This window comes from Phyllostomus discolor, chromosome 6, assembly GCF_004126475.2.
Source record: "Phyllostomus discolor isolate MPI-MPIP mPhyDis1 chromosome 6, mPhyDis1.pri.v3, whole genome shotgun sequence".
Lineage (NCBI taxonomy): Eukaryota > Metazoa > Chordata > Mammalia > Chiroptera > Phyllostomidae > Phyllostomus > Phyllostomus discolor.
The window spans coordinates 163,090,826-163,117,331 of record NC_040908.2 but is presented as its reverse complement, the minus strand read 5'-3'; the positions used below and the strand labels follow the sequence as shown (position 1 = coordinate 163,117,331).

General features: G+C 56.5%; 1 protein-coding gene across 5 annotated transcripts; it reads right to left on the bottom strand.

Annotated features, from left to right (window-relative positions):
* Positions 1–25,782, bottom strand: LOC114500097 (inner centromere protein). Of its 5 annotated transcripts, none has more exons than XM_036029565.1 (20): positions 25,621–25,782; positions 22,524–22,674; positions 21,986–22,099; positions 19,868–20,670; positions 17,234–17,285; positions 16,401–16,455; positions 16,180–16,297; positions 14,991–15,042; positions 14,447–14,567; positions 14,228–14,362; positions 13,734–13,745; positions 10,243–10,352; positions 10,027–10,147; positions 9,546–9,668; positions 8,567–8,748; positions 6,974–7,052; positions 6,720–6,812; positions 5,363–5,513; positions 3,612–3,852; positions 3,320–3,576 (listed from the first exon to the last, which is right to left on the bottom strand). In XM_036029565.1, exons 2-19 carry the CDS (start codon positions 22,661–22,663, stop codon positions 3,638–3,640), a joined length of 2,676 nt encoding a protein of 891 aa, XP_035885458.1. In that variant the 5' UTR covers positions 22,664–22,674; positions 25,621–25,782; the 3' UTR covers positions 3,320–3,576; positions 3,612–3,637. The 5 variants fall into 5 exon arrangements, with proteins under 5 accessions (XP_028372488.1, XP_035885458.1, XP_035885460.1 ...); XM_036029567.1 differs by having other exon boundaries at positions 3,320–3,852; positions 8,567–8,586; positions 8,635–8,748; XM_036029564.1 differs by having other exon boundaries at positions 3,320–3,852.
* Positions 25,783–26,506: the final 724 nt, after the last annotated feature.

Below are 26,506 nucleotides of genomic sequence, written 5' to 3'. Positions count from 1 at the left end.
ACTGCACCAGCTAGAACCCCCTGTAAACTGTTCGGAAGCAATGACAGTGGACATCCTTGCGTGGGACCTGTTAGGACAAGCACATTCACTCACTGTGATGTTTGCTGGAGATCTCCTTTTCGTAACTGTGCTTTATCAAACCAAGGAAATTCCCTTTAAACTCTAACTTGCTTAGAGCCCTTATCACAAACAGTGATGAATTGTCAAATGCAACCTTCAGCATCCATTAACCACATGGTTTTCCTCCTGTATCAATATGGTGAGTTGTCTTCATACACTTTCAAGCACTAAACTGACATTTTTTTGATAAACCCTACTTGGTTAGGGTGCATTATCCCTTTTCATATGGGACCATATGTTGGATTTGATTTGTTAATAATTTATTTAGAAATTGTATGCCTCTGTTCACGAGGAATAGTCGTCTAGCTTTCCTTTCTTACAATACCTTTGTCTGGCCCGGAGATCACAATGTCAGCCTCACACACAGATGGAGTGGGAAAATACTCGTTCCTCTTCAATCTCCTGGGAGAGGTAGTGGAGGACTGGCATTATTTCTTCCTTGGACAGATGGTAACATTTACCACTAAAGTGATGTAGGCCCAGAGTATTCTTTGTGCAATTTTAAACTACTAATTCAATTTCTTTCATGAATAGGGCTATTTAGGTTGTCTGTTTCTTCTTGAGTGAACTAAGAGATTTTGTATCTCCCCAAAAATCTGTGCTCATTTTATCCAAATTTCCAAATTTATTGCCATAAGTTGTTCATATTTATAGAACCTGTAGTGGTATTACTTCTGTCGTTCTTGGCACTGGTCATTTCCTTCTCTTTTTCTCCTGATCAGTCTAGATAGAGGTGTACGAATTGTTTTTGAGCTTCTCGAAGAACCAACTTTTGGCTTAATTTTTTCTGTTGCTTTTTCCTTTCCAATGTCATTGATTTCTGTCTACTTTTGTTATTTCCCTTCTTCTGCTGATACTTTTATTTGCTCTTTTTAAGTGAAAATTGGGACACTGATTTGAAACTGCTTTTCTTAACGTATCACCCGGTGCTGTAACTTTCCCTCTAAGTACGGCTTTCATTGCATCACAAGACGCAAGGCTAGCACACAAAAACCAACTGTATGTCCATTTGTGCAACAGCACCCAGAAAACACTTAGCTCTAAACCCAACTGGTACAGGGTCTGTGTACTGACACTATGCAATGCTGAGGAAAGAAACCAAACACTGAAATAAATGGAGTCACACCATGTTCATGGTTTAGAAGATTCACCATTGCAATTACATGAATTTTCCCCAAAATTATCTATAGATTTAATGCAATTCCAGTGAAAGTCCCAGCAGGGCTTTTGTATAGATAAGCTCATTCTAAAATTTACATAGGAAGACAAAATTGATAGAAAAGCCAAAATAATCTGAAAGAATAAAATGGTAGGAATCACACTACCAGATTTTTAAGACTCACACAAAATACTTTGACCATGTGGTATTGGTAAAAGGACTCACAGATCAATGGAAAAGAATTCGAAGACCGGAAATAAATCCATACTAAAATGGCTAATTGATTCTTGACAAAGATACAAGAAAAATTCAGTGGAAAAAGAATAATCTTTTCAACAAATGATCCTGGAACAACCAGACATCCATCCACATGCCTCAAACACCAAACAAAAAATGTAAGCCCCACACTTAAAAAAATGAACTCAAAATAGATTATAAATCCAAATTTAATGTTGAACTATAAAACATTTAGAAGAAAATCTTCAAGAATTGAGGCTAGACACATTTCTTAGACATGACACCAAAAGGCACAATTCATACCAAAAAAATTGATAAACTGGACTGCAAAGAAAAATTGTCACTCTACGAAAACCAGCTGAGTGAAGAGACACACACAGACTAGGAGAAAACATTGCAACGCACATCACTGTCAACAGACTTATATCCATAATACACAGACTCTAAGCTCAACAGTAAGAAAACTACCCATTTTAAACTACCCATTTAAAAATGAACCAAAAAAAATTAAAAAATAAAAATAATAAAAAAGAAAAAAGGCAAAAAAAAGAAAGAAAAAATTACAATGGACAGATTTGAACAGACACTGCATCAAAGAGGATATACACAGATGGCAAATAAGCACATGAAAAGATATTCACCATCATTCCATTAGGGAAATATAAATTACAACCAGGGTGAGATTTCGCTACACATCTATCAATATAGCTAAAATATAAAATACTGACAATTCCAAGTGTTGGTGAAGATGCAGAACAACTGAACTCTTTGCCAAGTAATGACTTTTTCTCAGGCACACTATATAAATGTGCTTACAAGAAATACTATTTTGACATTGTGACTTTAGGCAAAGATGCTCAACAATTGAGTCAACACAGGTTTCCAGGAAGAGGACATATGGGACAAATTTGAATTGTGCACCATTTTTGAGTGACGTGTAAGATGTTTTTGTTGGCATGGGTGGAATCTCAAGTTCAGCCTACATGTTCACCACATCCTCATTTCTTTAAAGCACTCTTGAATTTAGCCTGTATTTTGTTCTAAAGCAGAAGTCAGCAAAACTTTCCCGTCAAGGGTCATAGTAAATACTTTCAGCTCTGCAGGCCTTATGGCCTCTGTTGCAACTACTTAACTCTGCCCTCAGCAGAGCATCCAGTGGGTATTTGATCCTGTTGGATGGGTTTTAATAAAGCTATGCAGAAACTGGCTGTAGCTTGACTGGGCCCACTGACGCCATCCAGGGGCTGGAGCAGCAGAGACCAAGGGGCTGGCAGCTCACCGGCAGGACCAGGGCCAGCTTCCATTAGCACTGAGCATTTAGTTAGCAGCGGCCTGGTTTTATTGGAGAAACATCTCAACTGCTTGCAAGCATTTGCCCCACGGTAATTTGGAGAGACATCTTTCTAATCCTCCCTTTCTAATCCTGCTTAAGCAGGTCAACCCCTGTCACCATCTGCAGCAAGGGGCTGAGGGCCTGCCCTAATGGCAGAGCTGTGTCAAGAGCCCGGTTCTCCTGACCACTGAAGCCCCAGCCCCTTTATAAGCAGGAAGCTTCCCAGAAGAACAGGAAGTATCTTCATCACCTGCCCCATCACGAGAGTAGCAGAAATGTTTCTCGGGGTCACCCAGGGATGGCACCATCATCTCTGTGGGTGGGGCCCAGGTGGCCTTGAAGCACACCCCAGGACAAGCAATAGTGCCTTGCTCCTCCAGCCCGTCCGGTGGCCCGAGAGACGCAGCCACAGGGCCAGGGTCCAGGACCTGCCAAGGCCCTTGGTCTTCACAAAACCCACAGCAGGCTTCAAGGAATAGACTTTATTAACCTAGCTCTCAAACACTAGAAGCTAAAATTACAACAACCCATCAGTATTTACAGAGTGCCGCCCGCAGGCCAGGTGGGGCCGGGCCCGGCACTTCCCCAGACACCCACCGAGAGAGCGGCCTCTGAGCAGGCGGGGGCCACTTCCCACCCGCAGCACACAGAGAACGTGTATGTTTATATACATGTGACCAAAGCCACGGCGACGGACTAGCATGCAGGAGGACACCAGACCAACAGAGAGATGGATAGACAGACACAGACAGGAGGCTGTGACTGCCGAGAGGGCTGGCGGGCCTGCCTCAGTACTTCTTCAGGCTGTAGGTCAGGCTGCCGGGGACCCTGGTGCTCTGCAGGGGCGGCGAGTGCCAGACGGCAGAGCTGGTGCGCTTGTGGTAGCGAGGCTTGCTCTTCTTGAAGATGTCCTCCAGGTCCAGCTGGAGGATGGTTCCAAAGAGCTCGAGCACATTCGGGGGGTGATAGTACTGGTGGATGATGGCCTGGCTGAGCTGGGTGCCTGCGGGGGAACAGAGGTCACGGTTTTAGGGCTCCCCATGGGCCCCACCCAGAGCCCTCATCACCCTCCACGCCAGCATGCCCCCACCTCCTGCCATATCGGCTCCTCTGAGCCCCACTCCTCCCGCCCCACCACCGAACACCGTAATGCTCTCACTCCGCATTCCTACTGCCCCCGTCTGGCAGCCGGGTCTGCACCCAGGTCCTCAGTTTAGAAGGCCGGGCACTCGGCTGAGCCCGCACAGCCTGGTCTCCTTATCCCCGCACCCACCTGGGAGCCACGTCCTCTATTCTCCCCGTTTTATACTGGTGAGACTTGCGCAAAGGCGCACAGCTAGGAACTGGCAGGGCCGGGGTTTTAAGCCAAGTCTGGCTCCAGAACTTAGGCCCATGATGCCAGCCTCGACTGCAGTGGTCGGCTCTTTATCTCATCAGCCAGCCACAGCCACCCCCGAGGCAAGGAGGGCGCCGGACAGAGAGGGCCTCTGGGCTGAGGCTGTGGGTGGCACACCCCCGCCAACAGGGAGAATCAGGTGGAACATGCAGCCAGCTTGCTCCGCACCGGGCCTTCCGTGTACTCACTTCATCCTCAGTGACCCTTCTCAGCTGGGTCCTATTATCATGCCCATTTCACAGATGAGAAAACTGAGCTGGCAAAGGTCAACTACAGCTAGGTGGCTTTGCCAGTCCCTTGGCTTCCTGGCCACGCTGACACCTCCCAGTGACTTGATGCTGGTAGTTAAGGAGACTCATCTGGTTCCTGCGGGCCTCAAACGAGGTGACACTCACAAGAGCAAGTTGTCTTCGGCAGAGCACTGGCCCCTGGGGAGCGAGACTACAGCCCGCCATGACCCCCAGACCTTCGAACTCTGTGAAGCACTGCCCACTGTATGCACAGCCCCACTCCTGACGCCAGCAGGCGCCACACCCAGCTGTAGGGCCGTGGGCATGCTCGTTTCCGCTCCTGGCTAAACGCTGGGGGCCTGTAAACTTCAGGGTCAAATCTCGCTCAAGTGCCCTGCCTCCACCGTAGGGCTTTCCTGCCTCCCCCAGCTGGCTGGAGCTCCCAGCCCGAGCTCTTAGTGCACTGCTAAACCCCAGTATCCCTCTTGGCTCTATTCCCACCCTAGGCTCCTTGTTTGGATCCAAGTCTCATCTGGCCTTCTGGGCAGGACTCTGAGAAGGGGCCTAAAGAGCCGGAGCCGGAACCGGAACCGGAACCGGAACACCCAGCACCGGGGTGCCCCCAGTCAACCGCAATTTAATACATTTTTTTTTAACAAAGGCGTCCAACATCTGTTCCAAAGATGAGCCCACTGGCCACAGAGTGGCCACCCTTCCCTGAGCACGTCCCAAGGCCCAGAGCAGGCTTGTCAGGCCAACACATCAAGTGTCTAGCCCATGAGTACAACAGCCTCCTGACACCTGTGTCTGCCAAGCCACTCCCTCCAGGGACCCCTAAGGTCACAAGTGAGAACCCAGGTGTCCAGGGAGCCCTGGACCCTGCTTACCTCTGGCCCAGGCGGGGATGGGCTTCCGGGGATGGGCCTCGTCGTCAGTGGAGTCATCACTATTCAGATCCATCCCGTAGTTATCCGGGTTGATCTTGGGGGGACCCCTGTGCCCTTGTGGAGTCATCTGATACGAGGTGCAAGCTGGAGACTGGAAAGGGTGAGGCCGTCAGCTTTCCCGCCCCAAATTCCTGCATCTGCCACCACTGAGGAGCTCGGGGGCTCAGGCCACCTCCCCTCACCTCACAGGAAAAATCAAAAGGCTCGGGTCCCTTAAAAAAGTCACACCACACACAGAACTCGGTAGCTCCCTTTCTCATGCTGAAGTCGGCTGCAAATACATGCCCAGGTCAGCAGCCTGCCGTGAATGGCGACCCGGGACGCCACCACAAACCCCATCCTTCTCCACGTAAACATCACAGAGATGACCGTCCAGCTAACCCCCAACTCTCCCACGTCTCCACCCACGCTGCACTGCACACCCTTCCTCACAGCACGTTCTCTTTGCAGAGCAGTAAACTGCAAGTCACCTAAATACGCGTCCACGGGCGCTGGCTAAAGAAATGCTGGAACTAAGCTGGTTCACAACTGCCAAAATTAAGAGGTTCACAAGTGCTGAAATAGATAACTGTCTGCGATATACTAAAAGAAAGGAGGAGGACAAAATCAAGCTGCCAAGGGGTATGTATGTATACTACGGAGTAAAGGTGCGTCCCCACAAGTTCCTGTGTTGTACCCCACCCCTCAGCACGAGGGTGTTAGGAGGCGGGCCTTTGGGAGGTGCCCAGGTCAGAGGGCAGAGCCCTCTTGAATGGGATTAGGGTGCTCAAAGAGGAGACCCCAGAGAGCTCCATCTCCCCTTCCACTGGGTGAGGACACGGAGAGAAGACAGCTGTCTGTGAACCAGGGAGGGGGCTCCCAAAAGACATCAAATCTGCCGGCACCTTGACCTTGGAGTTCCCATTCTCGGACAGCTTGTTTAAGCCACCTAGTCGATGGCACTTTGTTAAAGCAGCCTGAGCAGACTAGGGCAGTACGTGCAGGCCGCGTCCGCCTACGCTCTCTGTGTGCGAAAGGTTTACATGTGTATCTATATAAAAATATACATACACCATAACTTTCATCTGAGGTGCCTTTTACTTTGTACTCCTTTATAAAGCTTAGTTTCTTTTTTTGTTGTGGTTATTTACAACAAATTCTATTTTGAGAATAAGAAAGAATATACCTATGAAAATCAGTAAAAACTGTTGGTGTACCCTTCCTCTTTCTTATGGTCCCCAGATGCAAGGTGTGCCTCCAGTTATGGGAAGAGAATAAGCAGAGCTGGACCCTCTCTGCTCTAGTGCCCAAGCCTCACCTGCACGTCCACGGTTGTGTTCAGGCCTCTGTTGGACGCTGCAGCCTCCTTGGCTTTCTTCTCCTGCTCTTCCTGGAGGCGCTGCTGCTGTTCCTGGGACCAGCAGCCAACCGGGTGTTAGAGACCACGGGAACACGCTCTCCCCGACCCCAGGCCAACCCTGCACGGCCAGGCAAGCAAGGCGGCCCCTGCCCCAGGAGCCACTAGGTCAGGGCCCTCCAGGCCCAAAGTCCTGCACACCAACTCCCCCATACCTTTTTCTTCTTCTCCTCCAGTTCCCTCTGCAGCTTCTCCTTCTGGAGCCGCAGGGCCTTCTCCCTCTCCTGCAGCTCCCTGGAAACCGAGCAAGAGCCTATCAGGGCAGGAAGCTGAGCCCCGGCTCTGTTTCCAGCCCTGCCAGGCCCATCCGCACTGGCCATAGAAGACGGAATGGCAGAATGAGCACAGCAGCCAAGAGCCCACAGCGGCTCCTATGCCGAAAGGGCTGGAAAATTCTCTCCAGGGTGCAGGAGAGCACCAAATTTGGCCCCCACACTTCCACGCAACTTAGGTCTCAGCTTCAGTCTTGCCTGTTGTACAGTGGGGACCGTGACCCCTCTCCTCCAGAGTTACCAGGACAGTTAGATAGGATAGGCTGAGTTATCTCCGATCGTCCTGGCCCACCGGGTGGACACTGGGCTCTGAGCCTGGCGTGGGCTCTGAGGCCACCTCCACTAACCAGCTCATGACTTGAGCAAGTCATGTAACCTCTCGGCCCGTTTCCCCTCTGGGAAGCAGGGCTGCCGGTTCCTATGCCGCAGGGGCCTTCCGTGAGGATTGACCGAGGTGTGTGAAGCATGTAGCCCCGGACCCACCAAAGCTGCCGACCACTAGGCCCACCACGCCGTCACCCCCTCCAAGCCCCTGGCATCGCCTGGCACACATGCAATTCTAAAACCACATCTGTCACCCACCCACCCTCTGTCCCCTGCCCAGACCCCTGTCTCCGACTGTGCCACAAACCCAGGACAGCTTGTGCCCATCAAGAAGCACAGGGAGATGGCCCTGATGCAGTCAGCCCTCTGGCTTCCACTCCTCCCTTTCCACTGGGCCGGCAGCCACCCAAAGATGGACACAGGAAGTGTTGCCCTCTGTTCCCCAGGAGGTGGAGTCGGCAGAGAGGCAGTCACTAGGCTTGTGCTTGGGTGTTCCCACCTGTCCTTACACACACCTGGGCCCAGTTCGCGTCTGCACGCAAGTGCGTTCATATAGGCACGGATCCCGCCTACCCTGGCCAACAGTGACTGGGGCTTGTCCTCCTTGGCATGCCCGGGACCCCACCCAACCGAGCACGAGGTGAGCCCCAGATAAGGCTCGCAGAACTCAACGTGGGGATCCTGCCTACGGCACAGAGACCCCTGACTCTGAGAACTGCAAGACCAGAAATGCTGGGATGTGGGGCGGGGGTGAGGATCTGCATCCTCATCACCACGGAGGAGGCACGTTTAGTGGGCAGGGGCCAAGGATGCCGAAGGTCCTGCGATGCACCAAATGCCCATGGGGGCCTGGTGAGAAATGCTGGCTAACCCTATAGCAGCACTCCCCACCCCTGCCGTGTCAGCAGAGGACACAAAGAACCAAAGGGGCACCACACCGGATGGAGGAAGAACTAACAGAGTCCCAAGTGACCCTGCCCATGATATCTTCAGCCTCCCCAGGGCCAGCACGCCCCATTCGGGTGGTCTGCCTGCCGTGGGCCTCTGGGTTTGGAGCCGAGGAGGTGTGTCCCTCCTTTGCAAATGCCAAGCGAAGGTGGGAGCTGCTTCTAGAGCACAGCTCCATCTCTCCAGCCCTCAGGACTCCCTCACCTCTCGGCCTGGAGCCGCTCCTGCTCCCTCCGCCGCTCCTGCTCCCGCTGCTCTGCCAGCTGCCGCTCCTGCTCCCGCTGCTCCGCCAGCCTCTTGGCCTCTGCCGCCTTTCGCAGCCGCTCCTGCTCCTCCTCCTCCTTTTTCTTCTGCAGCAGCTCCTGATGTCTCCGCTCTTCCTCCTCCTGTGAGCACAGAACAAGGTCAGAGCCTCAGACCCGGCCCGAGCTGGGGGGACGGCGGGAGGCAGCTCCCTCCCTGCAGCCCAGGCCCCCTGCGGCATCAGAGACCGTCCGGGGCTGAGCCGGGGTCACCCTACACCAGGTGCCACAGAATCACCACCACCTGCCTGGAAAGGCATCTTGTGACAACTTCTTAGGGTACAGACTGGAGCCAAATGCACTTGCAGCGTGACACTGTGCTATCACTCAGCCCTCCGGCCTTGGTTCCTCATGTGGCAAATGGGAACAACAGGAATACCTAACGTACTCGGAACTGTGCCTGGCACACAGTAAACACTACGCAAAGTTTAGCCATTAACATTACAACCCCCCCGAGACAGACTTGAGCTCCCTGAGTGGGAAGATCCACGACTCCAAGGGAGAGGCAGGCCCTCCCTCGAAGAGACAGAACTGCTCACCCTATGACGGCCCTGTCAGGTAGACTCTGCTGCTACCTGGAGGACCCAAAGCCCCGAGAGGCCCAGTAACCTGTCCAAGGTCACACAGCTAATAAGGAGCAGAGCTGAGAGTGGAAGTCAGAGCTGAGAGAGAGTCCGTGTGCTTAAGCCTCCAGCAAAATGGAAATAGGTCACTATCACCATCCCCACCTCCAAGGCACTCGTTGAAGCTCCTCAGGGCTTGAAGCCACAAGGTCCCCCCCGGACGAACCCAACGAAGTGGTGTGCCCAGCAGTGGCTGAGGCTGCCTGTCCTGTGCCCCCCTCCCCAGGTGCCCAAGCCCCTGTCCACCTGCGCCCACACCTGTTGCAGCCACTTCAGCCTCCGTGCCTCCTCCTCCTGCTTCCTGCGCACCTCCATCTCCTCCATCTTCTTGGCTGCTGCCTTTTTCTTGGCCTTCTCTTCTGCTAGTCGCTCCTCCTTGGCCTGCAGAGCCCACCCACACGTGCCCATGAGAGCCGCCCTGCTCCCTCAGCACTACCGGGTGGGTCCCAGAGCCTGGACAGGTACCCCACGTCCCCACAAACCCAGCCCTGCCCAGGAGCATCGGCCCACCCACTCGCAGAGGGCTGCTGTTTGGTCCACAGCAGAGACCGTCCACCCTCAGCTGGGCTCAGAACCAGCTGCTGGACCCCTGCACGGACGGGAGAGGGGCCCAGGGTGTCAAATCCATAACTTCCTGAGGGATACAGTCCTAACCCTCGGGTCACCAAGTGCCAGCGGCTTGGGCCCCAGTAAGGAAGGGCCCCCGAGACCTGGCTGCCCCCCAACCCTCGGCTCGCACCTTCTCATTCTTCTCATCCAGCTGGGCGAACTTCTGCTCGATCTGCTTCTTCTTCTCCTCCTTCATCTGTTCCACCCGCTCCCGGGCCTGCATCACCTTGCGGAGGCGCTCCTCGCGCTTCCTGTGAGCACGGGGCAATCAGGGGGAGCCCGCAGCAGCCTGGGCTGGCCGGGGGCCGGGGGCCGGGGGCCGGGAGCTGGGAGTCGGGCCACTTACAGCTTCGCCTCCTCCAGCCGCCGCCGCTTGTCCTCCTCGACCTTCTGCCTGCGCAGCTGCTCTGCCTCCTCCTTCCGCCGCAGGTTCTCCAGGCGCTGCCGCTCCTTCTCCTGGGTGGGAGCGGGCAGTGAGCTGGCACAGCCCAGTGCTGGCCCGGGGACCTGGCTGGCCCGGGACGGTCCAGCAGGCCCACAGCCTCCGGCCAGATGGACAGCAACATCAGACTGCTCCTGGGGGCAGAGTCGCCCCCAGAGACCCTCCATTCCCACCCTGATTGAGGATTGGGCCTTCCATCTTTCTTCTCTGGGCACCCGAAGGCCTCCCAAGAGCCTGGGTCACAAATGTCCTCAACTCAGCCCTGCCCAGCGTGGGCAGGACAAACATGAGGTTCCCACCTGGACGTACGCTCTGATGATGACTACGTACAGGTGCGTCTGAGAGGAGACTGAAGAACAAGACTGGGAGTTTACTGTTCCGCTTTAGGACTTCCTTACTGTGTGCGTGCGCTTTACCAAGCAGTCACAAACATTCTTAAGACAACTGGAAAAATGGAAAACCTCACGAAGTAAAGGATCTGAAGAATGAAATGGAAACTTTCGGATGAACAATACGATAACTGAAATAAACTCAGGGGATGGGTCCAAGAGATGATGGAGCAGACAGACGCTGGCAACACATGAAGACAAACCAGTAACGTGTATCCAGTCCAAACACAGAGAAGAGACACTGAAGGAAAACTGACAGCGCCCGAGGCAACTGTGAGACGACACCAAGGCCCGTCATTTGTGCCATCGCCACCCCCTAGTGGGAAGGGTGTGATGCAGGGCAAAAAATGTGGAAAACTAATGGCTTGGAAACACTCCAAATTTGGTAAAAGTTATAAATCTACAGATTCAAGGTCATCAGAACCCAAGCAGTATAAACCTAAGGAAACCCATGCCTAGCCACGTCATAATCACACTGTTGAAAACTTAATACAAAGGGGAAAAGTCTCAAAAGCAGCCATGAAAAGAGACAAAGAGACACATTACCTGGAGCGGCGGGGGAGGAGGGGCACAACAATGACTCGAAGGATCGAAGGCCTCTCACTAGAAACTACGGAGCCAGAAGGAAGCAGCACAACATTTGCAAAGCGCTGAAAGGAAACAGCTGTTAACCCAGAACTCCATCTGCGCTCAGCGAAAAACGCCCCTCGGAAGGGAAGCACAGAGGTTTTCTCCAACAAAGAGAAACCAGGGCATGTGCTGCCGGCAGACTCCTTCTCACAGAGTTGCTGCAGCGAGTTCTCCAGACAAAAAGAAACGATACCCGGACAAGCAAAACATGAAACACGAAAGAAAAACGACAAATATCTGGGTGAACATCAATAGACCATTCTTCCCCTCCTGAGGCCTTCACCGTGTTTGACAGCTGAGAGCAAAAATTACGACGCTGTCTGACGAGGCAGCCGAAGCACAAGGACGCCGCGTGTGAGACGGGATCAGCGCACACGGGGCGGGGGGCGTGCAGTGAGGTCCCTACGTCACAGCTGAACCGGCGCCCATTCTACGGTGGGTGTGAAAGTGAAGTGTGTAATGCCTAGAGGGACCAGGAGAAGGACTGCGAGGTGCAAGAATCACAATGACAATGAAAAAATTAAAATGGAATACTAAAATGTTCAAGGGAGCATTTACCAAGTATAGATTTTACTGTATAATTCTCAACACAAACTTTACTGTATAATCTTTTAACATAAAAGCGATTTTTTTTTTAAAGACAAAGAAGAGAAGGAAAGAGAGATGGCTGGGAGCCAGAGCGGCAGAGCTGAGCGCAGGAAGGACCTGGGGGATGCTGGCCTCTGGGAGGCTCCCATGGGGGGAGTAGGTGGTCTTTGGCTGGCTCCCGCTCCCCAACGGCCCAGACCCAGAGGAGACCAGCAGGAGGCCGGGCCTCCATCCACTATACCCTCCTGCTCTTCTGTGAGGAAAGCACCGTGGGAGCGAAAGCCAGGTGGCCCAGAGGGCGCCCACCACCATGTCTTCCTGCCCCGAGGACCCAACAGAGTCCTGCTTTCAACAGGGCCCGGCAAAACAGGTTTTCGCCCCCAAACCCGAGTGCTGGATTTCCCCAGCGCAGGTCCGAGAACCGACCCCGCTGCGCTGCGAGTTTCATAGCACACAAGAGCTGTTTGTGTCACAGGACGTGCCTCCTCTTTGCCCTAACCCGTAAAGGCGGGCTGGCTTGTCCCTGGGCCCCAGAGGCCACCGTCAAGGCCAAAGCAGAAGGTGGGAGGAACCCAAAGCTGGTGCAGCCCTTTCTGCCTCCAGGGGCTTCACCCGAGCAGTCTCCCTGCACGCCTAGCCCCGTGCTGGATGCCTGACACCCTTACTCTCTGGTTCACCCCACCTCTATGAGGGGCCTAACGGGAAACGTACGCCCAAGGGTTGGGAAACTAGTCCAAGGCCCCAAGGCCCATGCGACCTACCGAGGCTCCCTGAGGACTATCTAACCCACCCCCCGCACATGCCCTGCGCAGGGACCTGGGCTCCCTGAAGCAGGAAAAGGATGGACCTCTCGGTCGTCCCCATGAGCCCTGCCAGGCTCCGACCCGTCTCGGTGGGGCACAGGAGTGCCCTGTAGGGTGAACAATTCCGAGTCTGGTCCACTGCCGTGGGCCCAGATGCCTAGCAGGCGCCTGGCAGAAAAACAGGCACATGAGGCTTCCCAGCCTACTGACTGGCATATTGGAAGGTAAGCCATTGCCACGGCCACCCAGAAGGGACCAGCCTCCATGCAGAGAGGCAAGTTCAGGTCCCACCTGTCTGCTGCTGGGAAGCCCTTGCTCTGCCAGGGTCCAGGGCAGTGCTGCCGAGGCCTTCTGGCTCCCGGTGGAGGCAGAAGCCCTCCTACAGGCCCTTCAGCGCACCAGGGGGAGCTTGAGGAGTGAAGCAGCTGCAGCCTTGCAACTCAGGAGCCTCCAGAGAGCCACGACTGCAGGCCCGGCCAGTCCCGGCTCTCTGTGGCTCCTTGCTCACGGCTGGCGGTACAGCTTAGCTCTGAGGTGTCTGAGAAGAGGACAGCTCTGTGGCCTCCTTTCCAGAGGCCACTGCTGACAGTCCACCCTCAGTCACCTGCCTGGCCTTCAACCACCCATTGCTCTGCCCTCCCCTTAAGGCAGGAGCTCAGGTGTGTGACCCAATAAATCTCAGCTTCAGAGCCTGGGCAAAAAGCTACAGGTCACACACCCTTTGCTTCCTTACAGCTCAGGGAGGCTCCGAGACTCCTCCTGCTGGTCGCAGAATCAAAGGCAGAGGGGCAGGGAGGGGGCCTGGCCCAGCACGGCCAACGCCCCCAGCTGCCGCCCAGCACCTCTGGTCCACCTCCCACCTCCCTCACCGCTCCCGCTCAGCATGTTAGTGCCACTACAGGTGCGGTCAGTTCTGCAAGGACGGCTACAGCAGCTCGGTGCCAGGTGGAGCGAGGTTACAAGGACAGGAAAAGGTTTTACTTACAACGAAGCTGCACTGTGGAGGAGAGGAGACAAGGAAGAAGCCGAGAGTTAATGCGGGGCCAGGGGGTGTCCTGGAAAGCTGGCCAGGCTCCCACTACGCCAGCGAGTCCGCTCCCTCATCTCACCCAGCCCTCGCCCCCAATGCGGGAAAGCGTCACAGGCATGCCCCTCGCCTTAACCCTCCAGGCGCTGGGGGTGTGGGACAGGTGGACAGGGTCAGGGCCTGCTAGGCCACTTCTGCAACTGCACAGACCCGGGGCCAAGACGCAAAGGTCACGCTGAGGTGGCCAAGCCTCTAGGCCACAGTACGGAGCCCAAGAGGTCAGGACGGATCGCAGATGCTGGAGAGGCCTGAGCCGGCCTTCGACCAGTGCCAGGTCACACCTGCCTGGGCCCAGACGCACGGTGCTCTCAGCAGCCTCGGGGACCTCCGGGAGCCTCCAGCCATGCCCCCCAACCCTAGCCAAGTTCAGTGTGGGGCACGGGCTCCCTCACCTTGGGGTCCACGCGCAGGGGAGTGTTGCGCTTAATGAAGGACTTCATGACACTGCTGCGGGAGGCCGAGGTCGGGGTCATGAGCATCTGGTTCCTCTGCACGGTGTGCAGGAAGGTCCGCAGAGGCCGCACCACCTGCAGGCGGGGACCAGGGTCAGGGCCACAGGCAGGGTGGAGGCACCGAGGGAGGGCAGACCTCTGCTGTGTGCCCCTGCTCACCTTGCTGGCTGGACAGGGCGGGGAAGGGGTCTTGCTCCGGGGGGGCTGCAGCTCCTCGTCCTCCAGGGGCTGCTCTTCGTCTTCCAGCTCACTCACAGCCTGCTTGTAGCTGCGCTTCCTCCTGCGGGAACGCGGGGGGCACTAGCATCGTGGGGCTGTCCCAGGGAGCCCCCTCCAGAGCCCGAGCCACACCCCATGAAAGGGCACCCCCATGAAGAAAACTGGGACCAGTCCACGGGCCTCACTGCTAGAGAGGCAGGGTCTCCCTAACTGAGAAAGGGAAGGGACCAGCCCGGGGTCCTGTGACCAGGAGGACACAGAAGGACGGGGTCCGGGATCGGGTCACTCGCTCCCAGGCCAGGCTCGGCTCATCCTGCGGCACCAAGCTGCCTCCTTCATTAAGCCAGAGCACCAGGCCCCACTTCTGCTGGGGGGAAACGGGGCCCCTGACCACACGTCCCCCGACCCGAGAGAGGGCTCGAGCTTCATGCCCCCCTGGGCCCTTTGGCATAGTGGCCTGCACAACCCCTTCCCAAACACAAACCTGACACTCTGGGGTGGCTCCTTGGGGCCATCTGCTGGACCAGTCCTGGCCTCTGTGAAGAGAGCCATTTCAGTGAGGGCACGGGGCAGCAGGGAGGGGTCAGGGAAAGGTGTCCCCTGGTGGCAGCTGTGGCAGGGGCAAGTGCAGCGGGGCAAGGCTCTCTTCCGGGCAGACCCTCGAGTGGCCAGTGGCAGAAACATCAGCCTCAGCACCGACTGGCCTTGACGCACCTGTGGCCATGCCGAGTCCAGCATGCACCCCCAGCACACAGACCCCTCACCCCCGCCCCTCTGTGACAAGAACTGCAGGACAGTCCCAGGGGGGGCCCCAACCATGACCTAGCCACCTCTAAGAGAAAGGCAGGGGAGTGTGGGGGCAGGAAATCTTTCAGGAATGGAAGCCTATGGAACAGACCCCTTGACCAGCTTTGAAATCCCACCCCTCTTGGCCCTGTCAGCTGGAGCCAACGGGACAGGAGGTGGTAGGGTGGGGAGGGGGGAGGGGGGACCCCATTGGGGGCGCTCCTCGGCAGGGTCCACATGGGGGTGCAGGGTCAGTACGTTTTGTTTCACTGCCAGGAGAAAGCACTAATCTCCCCGCTGCCCTCTGACACTCTTTATTCCAATGGGTCCTTATTCCAAGGGGCTACGGGGCTGGCAGGGCCACTGTCCCTGACCCAGGTTCAGGGAGGAAGCTGTGTCCCAGACCTCACAACTACAGTGCCCTTCCCACCAGGGGTACGTGAGCCGGACCCCAGAGCACCTCTGGCAGACTGGGGGTGCCGGAGCCCAGAACCTGCAGCTCTCCCACTCTCTACAGACGGGAGACTCACAAGGGTAAGAAACAGCCAGTGACCAAGGACAAAGACCCCAACACACAGTTCCTCCTGCTGCCCCCTTGAGTGGAGCTCAAGGCCATGCACCAGTTCAAGCCCTTCCCCATCTCTCCTTGTTCCCTGCGCCAGCAGCCATGGCCACTCACACAGGCACTTGGCAGCAGCTCCAGCCAAAGGCAGGTGATGAAACCTGCAGATCCCAAGGAGGCCTACATACCCTGGGTCTCATTATTACCTTCAGCCTGTCAGCCCAGGAAATGCGATTCCCTCTCCCCAGAGAGAGTCAGGTCGGAGCCACCAAGGCCCGGGTGGCCCTGGGTATCCACATACGGCAGGTCAGGAAGACTCACTCACCTTGCTGCCCTGCAGAGGGCGTTTCCTGGCCACCAGCCACAGGCTGTGAGTGGGGTGTGCTAACAGCAATCTTGTTGGCACTGCGGGGTGACGATGTACTTCCTTCATTCTTGGGGACCTGGGCAAAGAACCAAGACTTCAGGGCTCCGGACCTGGGACTCAGCACAGAGCACAAGCCCCAAGGCCCTCCAGCCCGGCCCTCCCTGGCCGGCCCGCCTTACCTCCGGTTCGGCCTCCTCCACAGGCTCAGCCTCCTCGCTGGGGTCCTCCTCGGGGCTGAAAGCAGAGCAGAAGATGCCATGGAACCCACCCAGCCTAAATTATCCCCACAGGAGCTCCGCTCCCAACCCTGGCCTGGGTCACGAACCCACAGCCCCAGGCGGGACAACAGCCAGAGCCAGCGGCTCCCTGGAGTGTCCGCTCCCTGGGTCGATGAGGGATGCCCTCTTCTGAATCTGGGCTTCGATTCAGGATGTGAGCCCTTTCCCAGCTGCACCTCCACCCCTTGGGCCCGGACGAGCCACGGATGTTTTGAGGCCCGCTCCCCATTCACCACGGGGCCAGCAAAGCCAGCAGCTCTGCCCAGTCACCCCGCCTCGCCATCCCAAGCACAGACTCTCTTCCAAAGCAAGGGTCTGGCCTGTAGGCCAGGGGGCGCTGGCCCAGAGCAGTGCTGGGGTGTGGTCCCGGAGCAGGGAGCAGCCGAAGCCCCACGCCGCCCCCGTTCTACCCACCCAGATTTGACTGTGGCTCCTCGTGGCTGCCCTGGCTCGTCCCCAGGCCTTCGATCTGACAGCCTATGGGCCCCATGTCCCAGGACAGGCCGGGGCGAACAAGCGACACTGACAAGCGATGTAGGGAGACTTGACACTGTGCCACTTGCTGCCTGGTTAGACTGGGGCGGGGCCAGGGCTGCCGCAGTGGGTGGTCCCAGCAGGAAGGAAGGGTCCGACCTAGGAATGTTTCCATTCCTGGGGTGTGCACCTGGACCACTTGGCCCCAGTGTATCCTGCCCAGCCCTGGGAAGGTCCCCAAGCCCTGGAACTGAACTCACCTGACTTTCTGGGGCACCTCAACATTCAGGAGCCTCTCCAGGTAACTGTGACCTGGTGGGGGGGCGGGGGGGACAAAGGAACAAAAGATAAGCTCGAAAACTGGCCAGGTGCCACTCTACGGGGCCCAGGGAACCAGGCTGGTGGGGGGGGAGGGGCTTGGCCACCCCTGGTCTGAAGGCAGACCCTCTCAGAGACCCCTCCCTCCACGGGACAGACCCTCTCCACACAGGACAGACACGTCCAGTGCCACTTAAGAATGTCCTGGATGCAAGTAGAGACTAGTCACTTTACTAAGTATGAGCTGAAGGGTGTGTCCTTCTAAGGCTGCCTGATGAGACAGGAAGCAGGCGGGGTGCCCAGGTCTCTGCGAAAAGCACTCCCGTGGGGCTCCCAGCTAAACCAGCCGCTCTGCTCACGGAACCCCCTCGCCTGAGGGGACGACTGACAAGCTGCGGTTATGCAAGCGTGGGTATCTGGCAGACCTCTTCTTAAGGATGAACAAGGCGACACAGTACTTGAAAAAAGCAGCAGTATTTGCGGCCAACAACAAAAAACTGAGCCCTGGCCAGCGTGGCTCAGTTGGCTGGGCGTCGTCCCGCAAACTGAAAGGTCACCAGTTCGATTCCCAGCTGGGGCATGAGCCTGGGTCTCGGGCTCCATGCTCCACCCCCGACTCAGGGTGCTTGCCAAGGCAGCCAATCGATGCTTCTCACATGGATGTGTCTCTCCCTCTCTTTCCCCCTCCCTTCCCCCCTCTCTAAAGTAAAGTGAAAACATTAAAAATAAATATTTGGGGGGGGGTGCCAAAAATAGAATTTTGGAACACGGGTACCCACCACCATGAACTCCATAGCTTCCTAATCCCTGAAGATTTTTCCGATGAGACCAGAACTGCCTGCCTCCCCCCTCGAGGTGGAGAGAAGTCAGACAGGCCTGGGTCAAGGGCAAGTCGAACGAGAGGGCCAACGGGGAGAAGCCACTGGAGTGGCTTCATGCCAGGAATCCGGCTTCAGATCCCAAAGCGAGAGCGGGCTCTGGAGTCTCTCCTGCCCTCTCCCTGGAGCTCCGGGCTCGCCTGCCCCTGGGGCCTCTTCCCAGGGCCGGAGCCAGGCCTGAGGAAACCTCCAAGGCAGGTCAGAACCACCCGGGTCCTTCTGAACACCCAAAAACAGACAGTGGGTCGGACCACACACACGTGCACCTGCCCTAGAGTTAGTGTCCTGAGCACCCCCTCACAGCCCAGAGCAAGCCCCTCCCCACGTGGGGAAGGGAAGAAACCCCCGCAAGGTGAGGTGCCCTCACCTGCCTGCCTGAGCCCCACCCCGGGGCTCGCCACCAGGTGTCCTCAGCGAGTGGCTGCAGGACTGGAAGAGACAGAACACGTGGGCTCAGTCTGCAGCCTCTCAGTTCATAGACTCGGTGACCGCATTGCACCTCAGTCTCCCCTGCTGCGCAGTGGGGAGACCCCAACGGGCTAACAGGAGCTGCAGGGACCAAATGCGATGACCTCGAATTTTATAAGCCTTCAAGAGCGGGGCAGATATCGGCCACAGTTTTAATGTGCATTAATGTGAAAGCTGGCCGTCTTCTCCATCTCCCCCTCTGTCCTCTGCCTGGATCCTTGGAGCGGCCTCCTGCCTGGCCTCCCTGCCTCCTTCTCTCCCTCCCTCTTTGTCATCGTTTGTACAGTGCCAGGAAGCTTCCAACAGCCATCAAGGGCCACATCCCCACAGGAAAGGGATCGGGCCCAAGCCCCTGTGTGGCCCGTGAGCCCCAGACACCCCAGCACTTGCCATTCCATGCCCCAGGGTCTTCGCAGCAGCTGTTCCCTCTGCCAGGGATACCTTTCCCCACATTTCCTCCAGGTAGTCAGCCCTGACTCTCGCAGCTGCCTGTCCTCCTCTGTGGCTCCCACTGGGACAGCCTTCTTCTGAACTGGGGTTCGATGGTGACGGAAACGGCTAACGTTACAGAGCCCTTTGTACGTGGCAAACACCATTCTTAAACGCCCCGTGTGGGTTCACTCGAGAGACAACGGCCCTTTAAGATGATGCTATCGTCACTCCAGGTGACAGATGAGGAACCCAGGCCCATGAAGAAGTTCCTGTACCCTGCCCAAGGTCGCAGGGGAGGTAACTGGCCGAGCCGGCACTCAAACCCAGTGACCTGCCCCTCCCAGGAGGAGTCTCCAGACGAAGCAGCTCCACCGACTGGACTGGCCCGAGAAGGTGGTGACCCCAGGGGCGCCGCGACAGCGGGGAAGGAGGGCACACTGGCCCCGGGAAAAAGGCCCAGGTTCAAACCTCAGAGAGACATTTCCCATGGGGACCTCGGTTCTCTCCCCTGAGAAACAAGAGGGCTGGCCGAGATCTGCGCTGTGCACTACCGTAAACGTTTGCTAAGTGTGGCTACTTAAATCTAAATTAAGCACAATGTAATCGAAGAAAAAATGCAGTTCCTCAATCACACCAGCTACGTTTTGTGACTGGCAGATGAGGAATGTGGACATCGTCACAGAAAGCCCAACGCACAGCTGCTGCTAGAGTATGAGATGGTGACCCAGAGCCCCCCACCCCCCCACCCAGCTGGCCCCCCCACAGCATCCACCCGCCACTGCTGAGCCCCAGACTCACAGATGATGCGGGCAGAGGCGGCCGGCTCTTTGGTGGCCTTCTTGGCGATTCTTCTGCTTGGCCTGCGGACGGTGCTCTCCGGTTTTGCAACCAGGGAGTATTTTTGGGCCAGAGTGTCCTGGTTCTCCGAGAAGGATGAGGTGAGCAGGCTGCGCAGCACTGACTGCCGGTCCACACGGGAGCCCGCGGATGTGGAGGAGTTATCCGGCAGGATGGGAGCCAGCACCCGCTGCTGCCACGGGGAGGCTGGAGAGCCAGGTGAGTCCGGGGGGCCTGGGGAGGTCCGTGCAATCCTAAGCTTGGAGGCAGACCGGCCTGTATTGACCCCTTGGCCCCTGGGGTCCTGCGGCGTAGTCATCAGCGAGCTCACAGCGACAGACTCCAGTCTCCCAGCCTCTGACTTCTTGGGTGTTGATTCCCCGTCTGGCATCGTGGTGAGCTGAGAGGCCGGAGCAGCGGCTGCAGCCAGGGTGGGGGACGCAGCCCGGGAAGAACTGAGCTGGTTGAGGCGCTCCTCAGCAGTGCAGCGCTCGCTGGCACCTATCTCCACCACGGGCACCAGCTGGTCCTGGGTGACACTGTCCGTGGCCTTCCTGGTCAGCACTGTGGGAGACTCCGGGGTGGGCGAAGCAGCAGCCATGGTGGCTGCCGCAGCTGCAGCCGCAGCCGCAGCCGCAGCACGGGTCATCCGCTGCGGGATGGAGCCATTCTCCCCTGCCATGAGGGCCAGCTGCTCCACCTTGTCCTTGCTGCGCAGGCGCCGGGAGCTCAGCTGGCTGCTCCGCGTCTTTCTGCGGGACAACCTGCCAAGGACAGCAGAGCAGAAGCTGAGAGGACTCAGCAGGGCAGGGAGGCACCCCAAAATTTGAGCACGAGTCTCCCCAAGGAGCCACCAACTCTGGTATAATATAAAGTGCAGGTGCCCTGGCTGGCATAGCTCAGTGGATTGAGCACGGGCTGCGAACCAAAGTGTCGCAGGTTCGATTCCCAGTCAGGGAACATGCCTGGGTTGCAGGCCACGGCCCCCAGCAACCGCACATCGATCTCTCTCTCTCTCTCTCTCTCTCTCCCTCCCTCCCTTCCCTCTCTAAAAATAAATAAAGTCTTTAAAAAATATTAAAAAATTAAGTGGAGGGCTTGGAGGCAGAAGACCATGGCTCTAGTTCAGGTTCTGCCACCCCCTGCCCTGAGACCCTGGCCGCTCCTCTCTGAGCCTTACTCTTCCCACCTGTACCCTGGGGATAATGCCGGTCCTCACCACACTGCCGGGAAGAATAAATTCACAGAAACCTGGCGCTGGCTACCCTGGACAGGCTTTGCTCACGTTATCCCTCAACCCACGAGGTGGCCCTGAGAGGCAGGGACCGTCCTCACTTTATTCACTGACTTTTTTTAAGATTTTGTTTACATTTAGAGAGAGGGGAAGGTGGGGAGAAAAGAGAGGGACAGAAATATCAATCTGTTGTCTTCCACCCAGGCCCTGACCAGGGACCTGGCCTACAACGCCAGCTCGTGCCCCAACCGGGAATCAAACCAGTGACCCTTCAGTTTGTGGGACAACGCTCAAGCCACTGAGCCACACGGGTCAGGGTCAGGACCATTCTCACTTTAGATTTGAGGAAACTGAGGCTCAAAGAGGTAGAAAATTAACAAAAAGACATAGAGCTACTAAGGGGCAGCGGTGGGGTCTGAGCCGAGGACCTCCCGACCCCAAGACCCAGCCTCCTCTGCTCGTGGTCTGCAGCCCACAGCCATTTCCATGAGCATCTTAACGAGCCGAGCACAGGGGCTGAGCAACAGACCCCCAGCCCACAGCTCCGGCGGCTCTCACCCAAGCACAGGGTTGGATTCTCTCTTTTCCCACCTCCGGAAACCCTTCCCACCCTCAAGGCCCAGATCAAACACCCGTGTCCACACACACACATACATGTTCGCTCGCTCTGGACTCCATCCACGGTCTTGGGTCACACTTTGTTTCCCTCGATATTTCGCCCCTCAGCACAGCCCCCAGGGCGCCATCACCACGGCTACAGGCCTCGGCTCCCAGTCCACTCTGGGTCACACTCCCCAGTGGGCGCCAAGCCCCCAGACCCTGCCTGCCGAGCCCCGCGCTCCCACCTTTTCCGGATGGGGTCTCTGTTTTCATCCTGAACGTAAGAAATCCGCTTCTTCTTCCGTCGGTTCTTCTGAGAGGGCGTTTTGGGCATCAGTTCAGGCTCTTTGCTGAATTCTCTGTTCGGTACAAGAAGGGTGATATTTGTGGCTTCCTGGGAACCACTGGCCCCCTCCTCCACCCGGCCTAGCCCCTGCCCATTTCCTGGCCGTCAAAGGTCAAGCTGGGGTGAGCAGCATCAAGGGAGCTCTCCAAGGCCATGTGCAAGTCCCCTGTGAGGCATTCAGGGCTTCCTCCCAGGGTCGGAGCAGGGAGCAAGGCTGCCAGGCAAGCGTGGGCGGCCCCCTCCTCTGAGTCCCAGCCCAACACCTCTCCTTCCTCTTCCCGTCATTCTGTGCTGGGCCCCCAGCAAGCTGGTCACTCAGGAGAGACCCCAGCAGCCTGTCTGTCCTGCCGGTCCAGTGAGGAAGTGGCCGCTATGTCCCCAAGGCAGCAGGAGCCAGGCAGCCCCTGGCGCCTCCTGCCACATGCCGCTGCCCTCACCTGGTGAACATGCGCATGGCCTCCTCCTTGATCTCCTCCAGCCACACCATGTCCTTATTGTCCACATTGCAGACGAACTCCAAGAGCTTCTGATCACAAAGCTCCAGCAGGTGGATGTGCCCTGGGGCTGTCGTCCCCATGGTGGCTCTCTCTGATGAAACACAAAGGCAAGAGGCACTGGGGCTCAGCGCTGGGGACGGGACCCTCCTCAGGAGGAAGAGCCTGCCAGGCCACAGCCCCCACCCCCCCAGTCACCACAAGACACCAAGGGCCTGGATCAGGGCCCCTCCCTGCTCACAACCATTCCCCAGAGACAGAGGATTCCACATGCCAATCCACTAATCTCATTTTTGCAAAAAGAAGGGCCGTCCCACTCACATTCTTCAAAGGCCTTGCCTCTACCCCACCCAGAGCACTGTGTCCCCCCACACTTCCAAGGCGATCCTGCGGTCAACAGTCCTCCTTACCAAGGTCCTTGCGGGGGGAGGGTTTAAAATGACAGGGCATGGCAACTGCCTTCCTGGGTCAGGGAGAGACCGGGACCACCACAGGGCCCCTGTCTACCTGCCCAGACGCAGCCCTGCTCTTCCTCCCTGTGGGTGAGCAAGGGTTCAGACACAGGCAGCCCGAGCTGCACGGGAGCTGACCCCAGGCCTCAGGCCAAAGAACATCGAACCCAACTGCCTCTTCAAGGAGCCAGTGAACGGAAGAGGTTCTGCGTTCCAAAGGAGTCGGTAAGAAAGCAGGGGGCAGAGACTGCTCCTCTCCAAAAGGCCCACGACCCTCTCTCTCCCTGGAGCTGAAATCGTCTTAGAAATGGATGAGGAAACATCAAGGGAGCGGATAAGCCATGTCTTATTTTTAAGAAAATTTGTGTAGAAATATCAGACAGGGGGAAATACAAAACCAGTTTTCTATTAATTTCTCGAAAACCAGCAGCACAGGTATCCTCCTTAAGACTCGATTATATTGCCACCACCAACGTCCCAGGCAAGGAAGAAGTGTTCCGTGCAGTCATCCGGGGCAGGGGCTCAGTAAATATTCCCGCTGCGTGAGTGGCAGAAAGAACAAGTGAAGGGGTGAAGGTCATAGGTAACAGACTGCATGTCTCACGCCATGGCAGGGAGCCAGCACCCTAACCTGTACCTTCAAAACCAAGAACCATGCAAAGCTCAGCCTCCCACCTAGAAGGAAGGGCTAGGCTAGGTCACCCCTTAACACCCAACAGAGCGTAACACCAAGTTAGGCTGCAGCCTCATGGGATCTGATTTCCAGGGCACACAGCCTTTGTTCCTCAGACAAGCTCTGCCCTCTGTCTGGAACCTTCTGTCTCCTACTTTGTACAGCTCTCTCCTTGTTACTTGGATCTCAGCACCTCAGGGAGGACCTGACCACCAGCCACAGTCCCATCCATCAACTTCAGTTCTCTGCATGGCACTTGGGTGACTTTGTATCTGTTTGCTTACTGCCTGTCTCTGCCCACTAAACATAAGTAGGCAAGCCCTTGTCTGTCTTGCTTATTGCCGAAAGCCCAGAGCCAAGCACAGTGTCTGGCATGAAAGAAACACTTATTGAATGAATTAATCCACCTATCAACTCCACACCTTAAAATAAACATCCCACAGGCTTCCTTCCCACCCACCCCACCCTGCACAGGGACACCAAATAAGTTCATTCTACACAGGTTAGGACACGCCATACTCAACTGGAGCTTCTGCTCCTGAATGCTGACAGCAGCACTCATCAGGGTAGGGCCAAATGGGCAGGACTGCAGAAGCTCTGCGAGACAGCTCTGCAGCCAGCCAGTCACGGGCATGGCCTCTCCGCCGCCATCCCTCTGGCTCTCCCCAGCCCCTCGGCTCCAGAGCTCAGCCCCAGCAAAGTGCAAAATCTCAGTTCCAGGCCAGGGAAGAGAAAAATCGCTTAAGGAAGCCAAAACCAAAACAAAGGTTTGCAGGAGAGCAACAAGTCCCTTTTCTTTTTTCTAAATATCTGTTCAAAGTGGCAAAGTAGGTGACAGCTCTTTTCACGAAGCACGAATGGGGTTCTTCCACAGGGAAGTTTGTTTTTAGCGGACCTGAGCTTTAAAAAGGGTCATCATGAGTTAGAACCAAGGCGACCCCAAGAAAGGAGGAATCGGTGCGCCAAGAATGAGGCTCCTGGGAAGAGCAGCAGGAACATCTTCAGCCCGTGTCAGAAGCTGTGCACGAATCCAGAGCACCCGACCTCCCACCGGGAGAGAACAGAGGTCATCTTTCCCTCCCAATACTCCGTATACCAGACTAGATGCCCCACTGCCCTCTTTTGCAATGCCTGTTCTTTTGAGGGTGCGGGAAGTTGGGGACCTCACCTTTACCGCACTTCAGTGAAGAATGGTCATAATAGCGGCTCCATTTATGGGAGTCCTACTCCAGGCCCAGATCAGGCACCATGTCATTGAATTCTCTCCTCAACCTCAAGGATACCCATGTGTGGACGAGGAAACTGAGGCTAAGAGAAGTTAACACAGCCACCCCGGGGCCTGGATTTAAAGTGTGCTCTTAAACGAGCTGTGCCGCCCACACGATTTCAGCCTCTGAAAGGCAGGCGTCAGGTTTGGGCTCTGGGCACCCCCAGAGAAGGCCACGGTGGCTGAACAGGACTGAACCGCTGACAGCGAACGTGCCTGGGGTGTGACATGGGACGGCATTGGCATCCGGAAATGGTTCGTTTAAAATGTTGCTCAGCTGGAGGGGGAGGGGTTGAGCGAAGGTTATCTATACAAAAAGTCATCTGGCAGGACTCCATCACACAACCCGGTCGGTGCGCCCTTGCTCTACGTCCAAGTCAACAAATTGCCCCGCAGGCACACAACAGGGATGCTAGGCACCGGGAGGGCACGAGGTTATTTTCTCGAAACCTGGTGACCTAGGTGGAAGGTGGGGGGTTATCTCAGGCCCCAGGACCAAGGAAGGTCACCTCGCCATGTTAAAGAGGTGACCCATCCATTCCCAGGCCGAAAGGGGACAGAGGGTCACGCCCCCGGCCCGAAGTTGGCAGAAGGGGTTACAAATCGCTAACCACCCTACACCCCCGCCGGCCGCCCACGTGCACTCACCCGGTTGCACCGCGTCTACTAAACGCTGCTCCGATCCCAGTCCGGCCGCCTCCCTAGAAGAGCCCCCCCGCCCGCCCAGACCCTCAGCTCCCGAACTCAGATGCTCACCGCAACTGGGAAGCAATGGGGCCAGGTAGCGCGGGCCAAACCTACGATTTTCAAAACTGAAGGCTCGACCAATCCCCGGCAACTTTGTCTGGGCGGCTGCAAAAGTCTAAGCCAATCAGATAAAAGAAAGTGCCAGCCAGGCTACTTATTGGCTACATGGATTAGCAGTCAGCAGGACTAATAGGCGGGGAAAGGAAGCGTTGAAACTTTAACTTGCTCAAGCTTCCGGGACCCGCGATAAGCGGCCTAAAGAGGAAGTCGCCCCTGGGCGGGGCATGCGCGCGCAGGACCTCGCACGCCGGAACTACACGCCCCAGGATGCATTGCAAAGGCCCCTCGGGGGCGTGGGAGGTCTAACCGGTCCGGGGAGTCTTCTGCTTTGCCGTTTCATCCTCTACTGTTGTCTTCCTTGCAGGATGACAGGCTTCCGACCTCTGTCACTTTGGAGAAATGCAAAAAAAAGGCTTTCTGAGTCGCGCCAGAGTTTGTGTAAAGTCCTCCGTCACCTCTTGGGCAGCAGCAGCTTGAATTCCACCTATAATGGCCCCGAGTGTTTCTTTGAAGCAGTGGTTCTCGGTCGTGGCGATTTTGTGCCCTCGCCACGCCCACCCCGTATTTGGCAACGCACGAATACGTCCCTGTTGAGGGGAGGGAGTTGCTACTGGCATTCAGTGGGTGAGGCCAGCCACGCTTCTGAACACCCTCCAGCACGGCTACGGATTACGGGGCTCAAAATGCCAGTGTCGCTGCTGTTGAGAAACTGCTTCAGACAGTAACT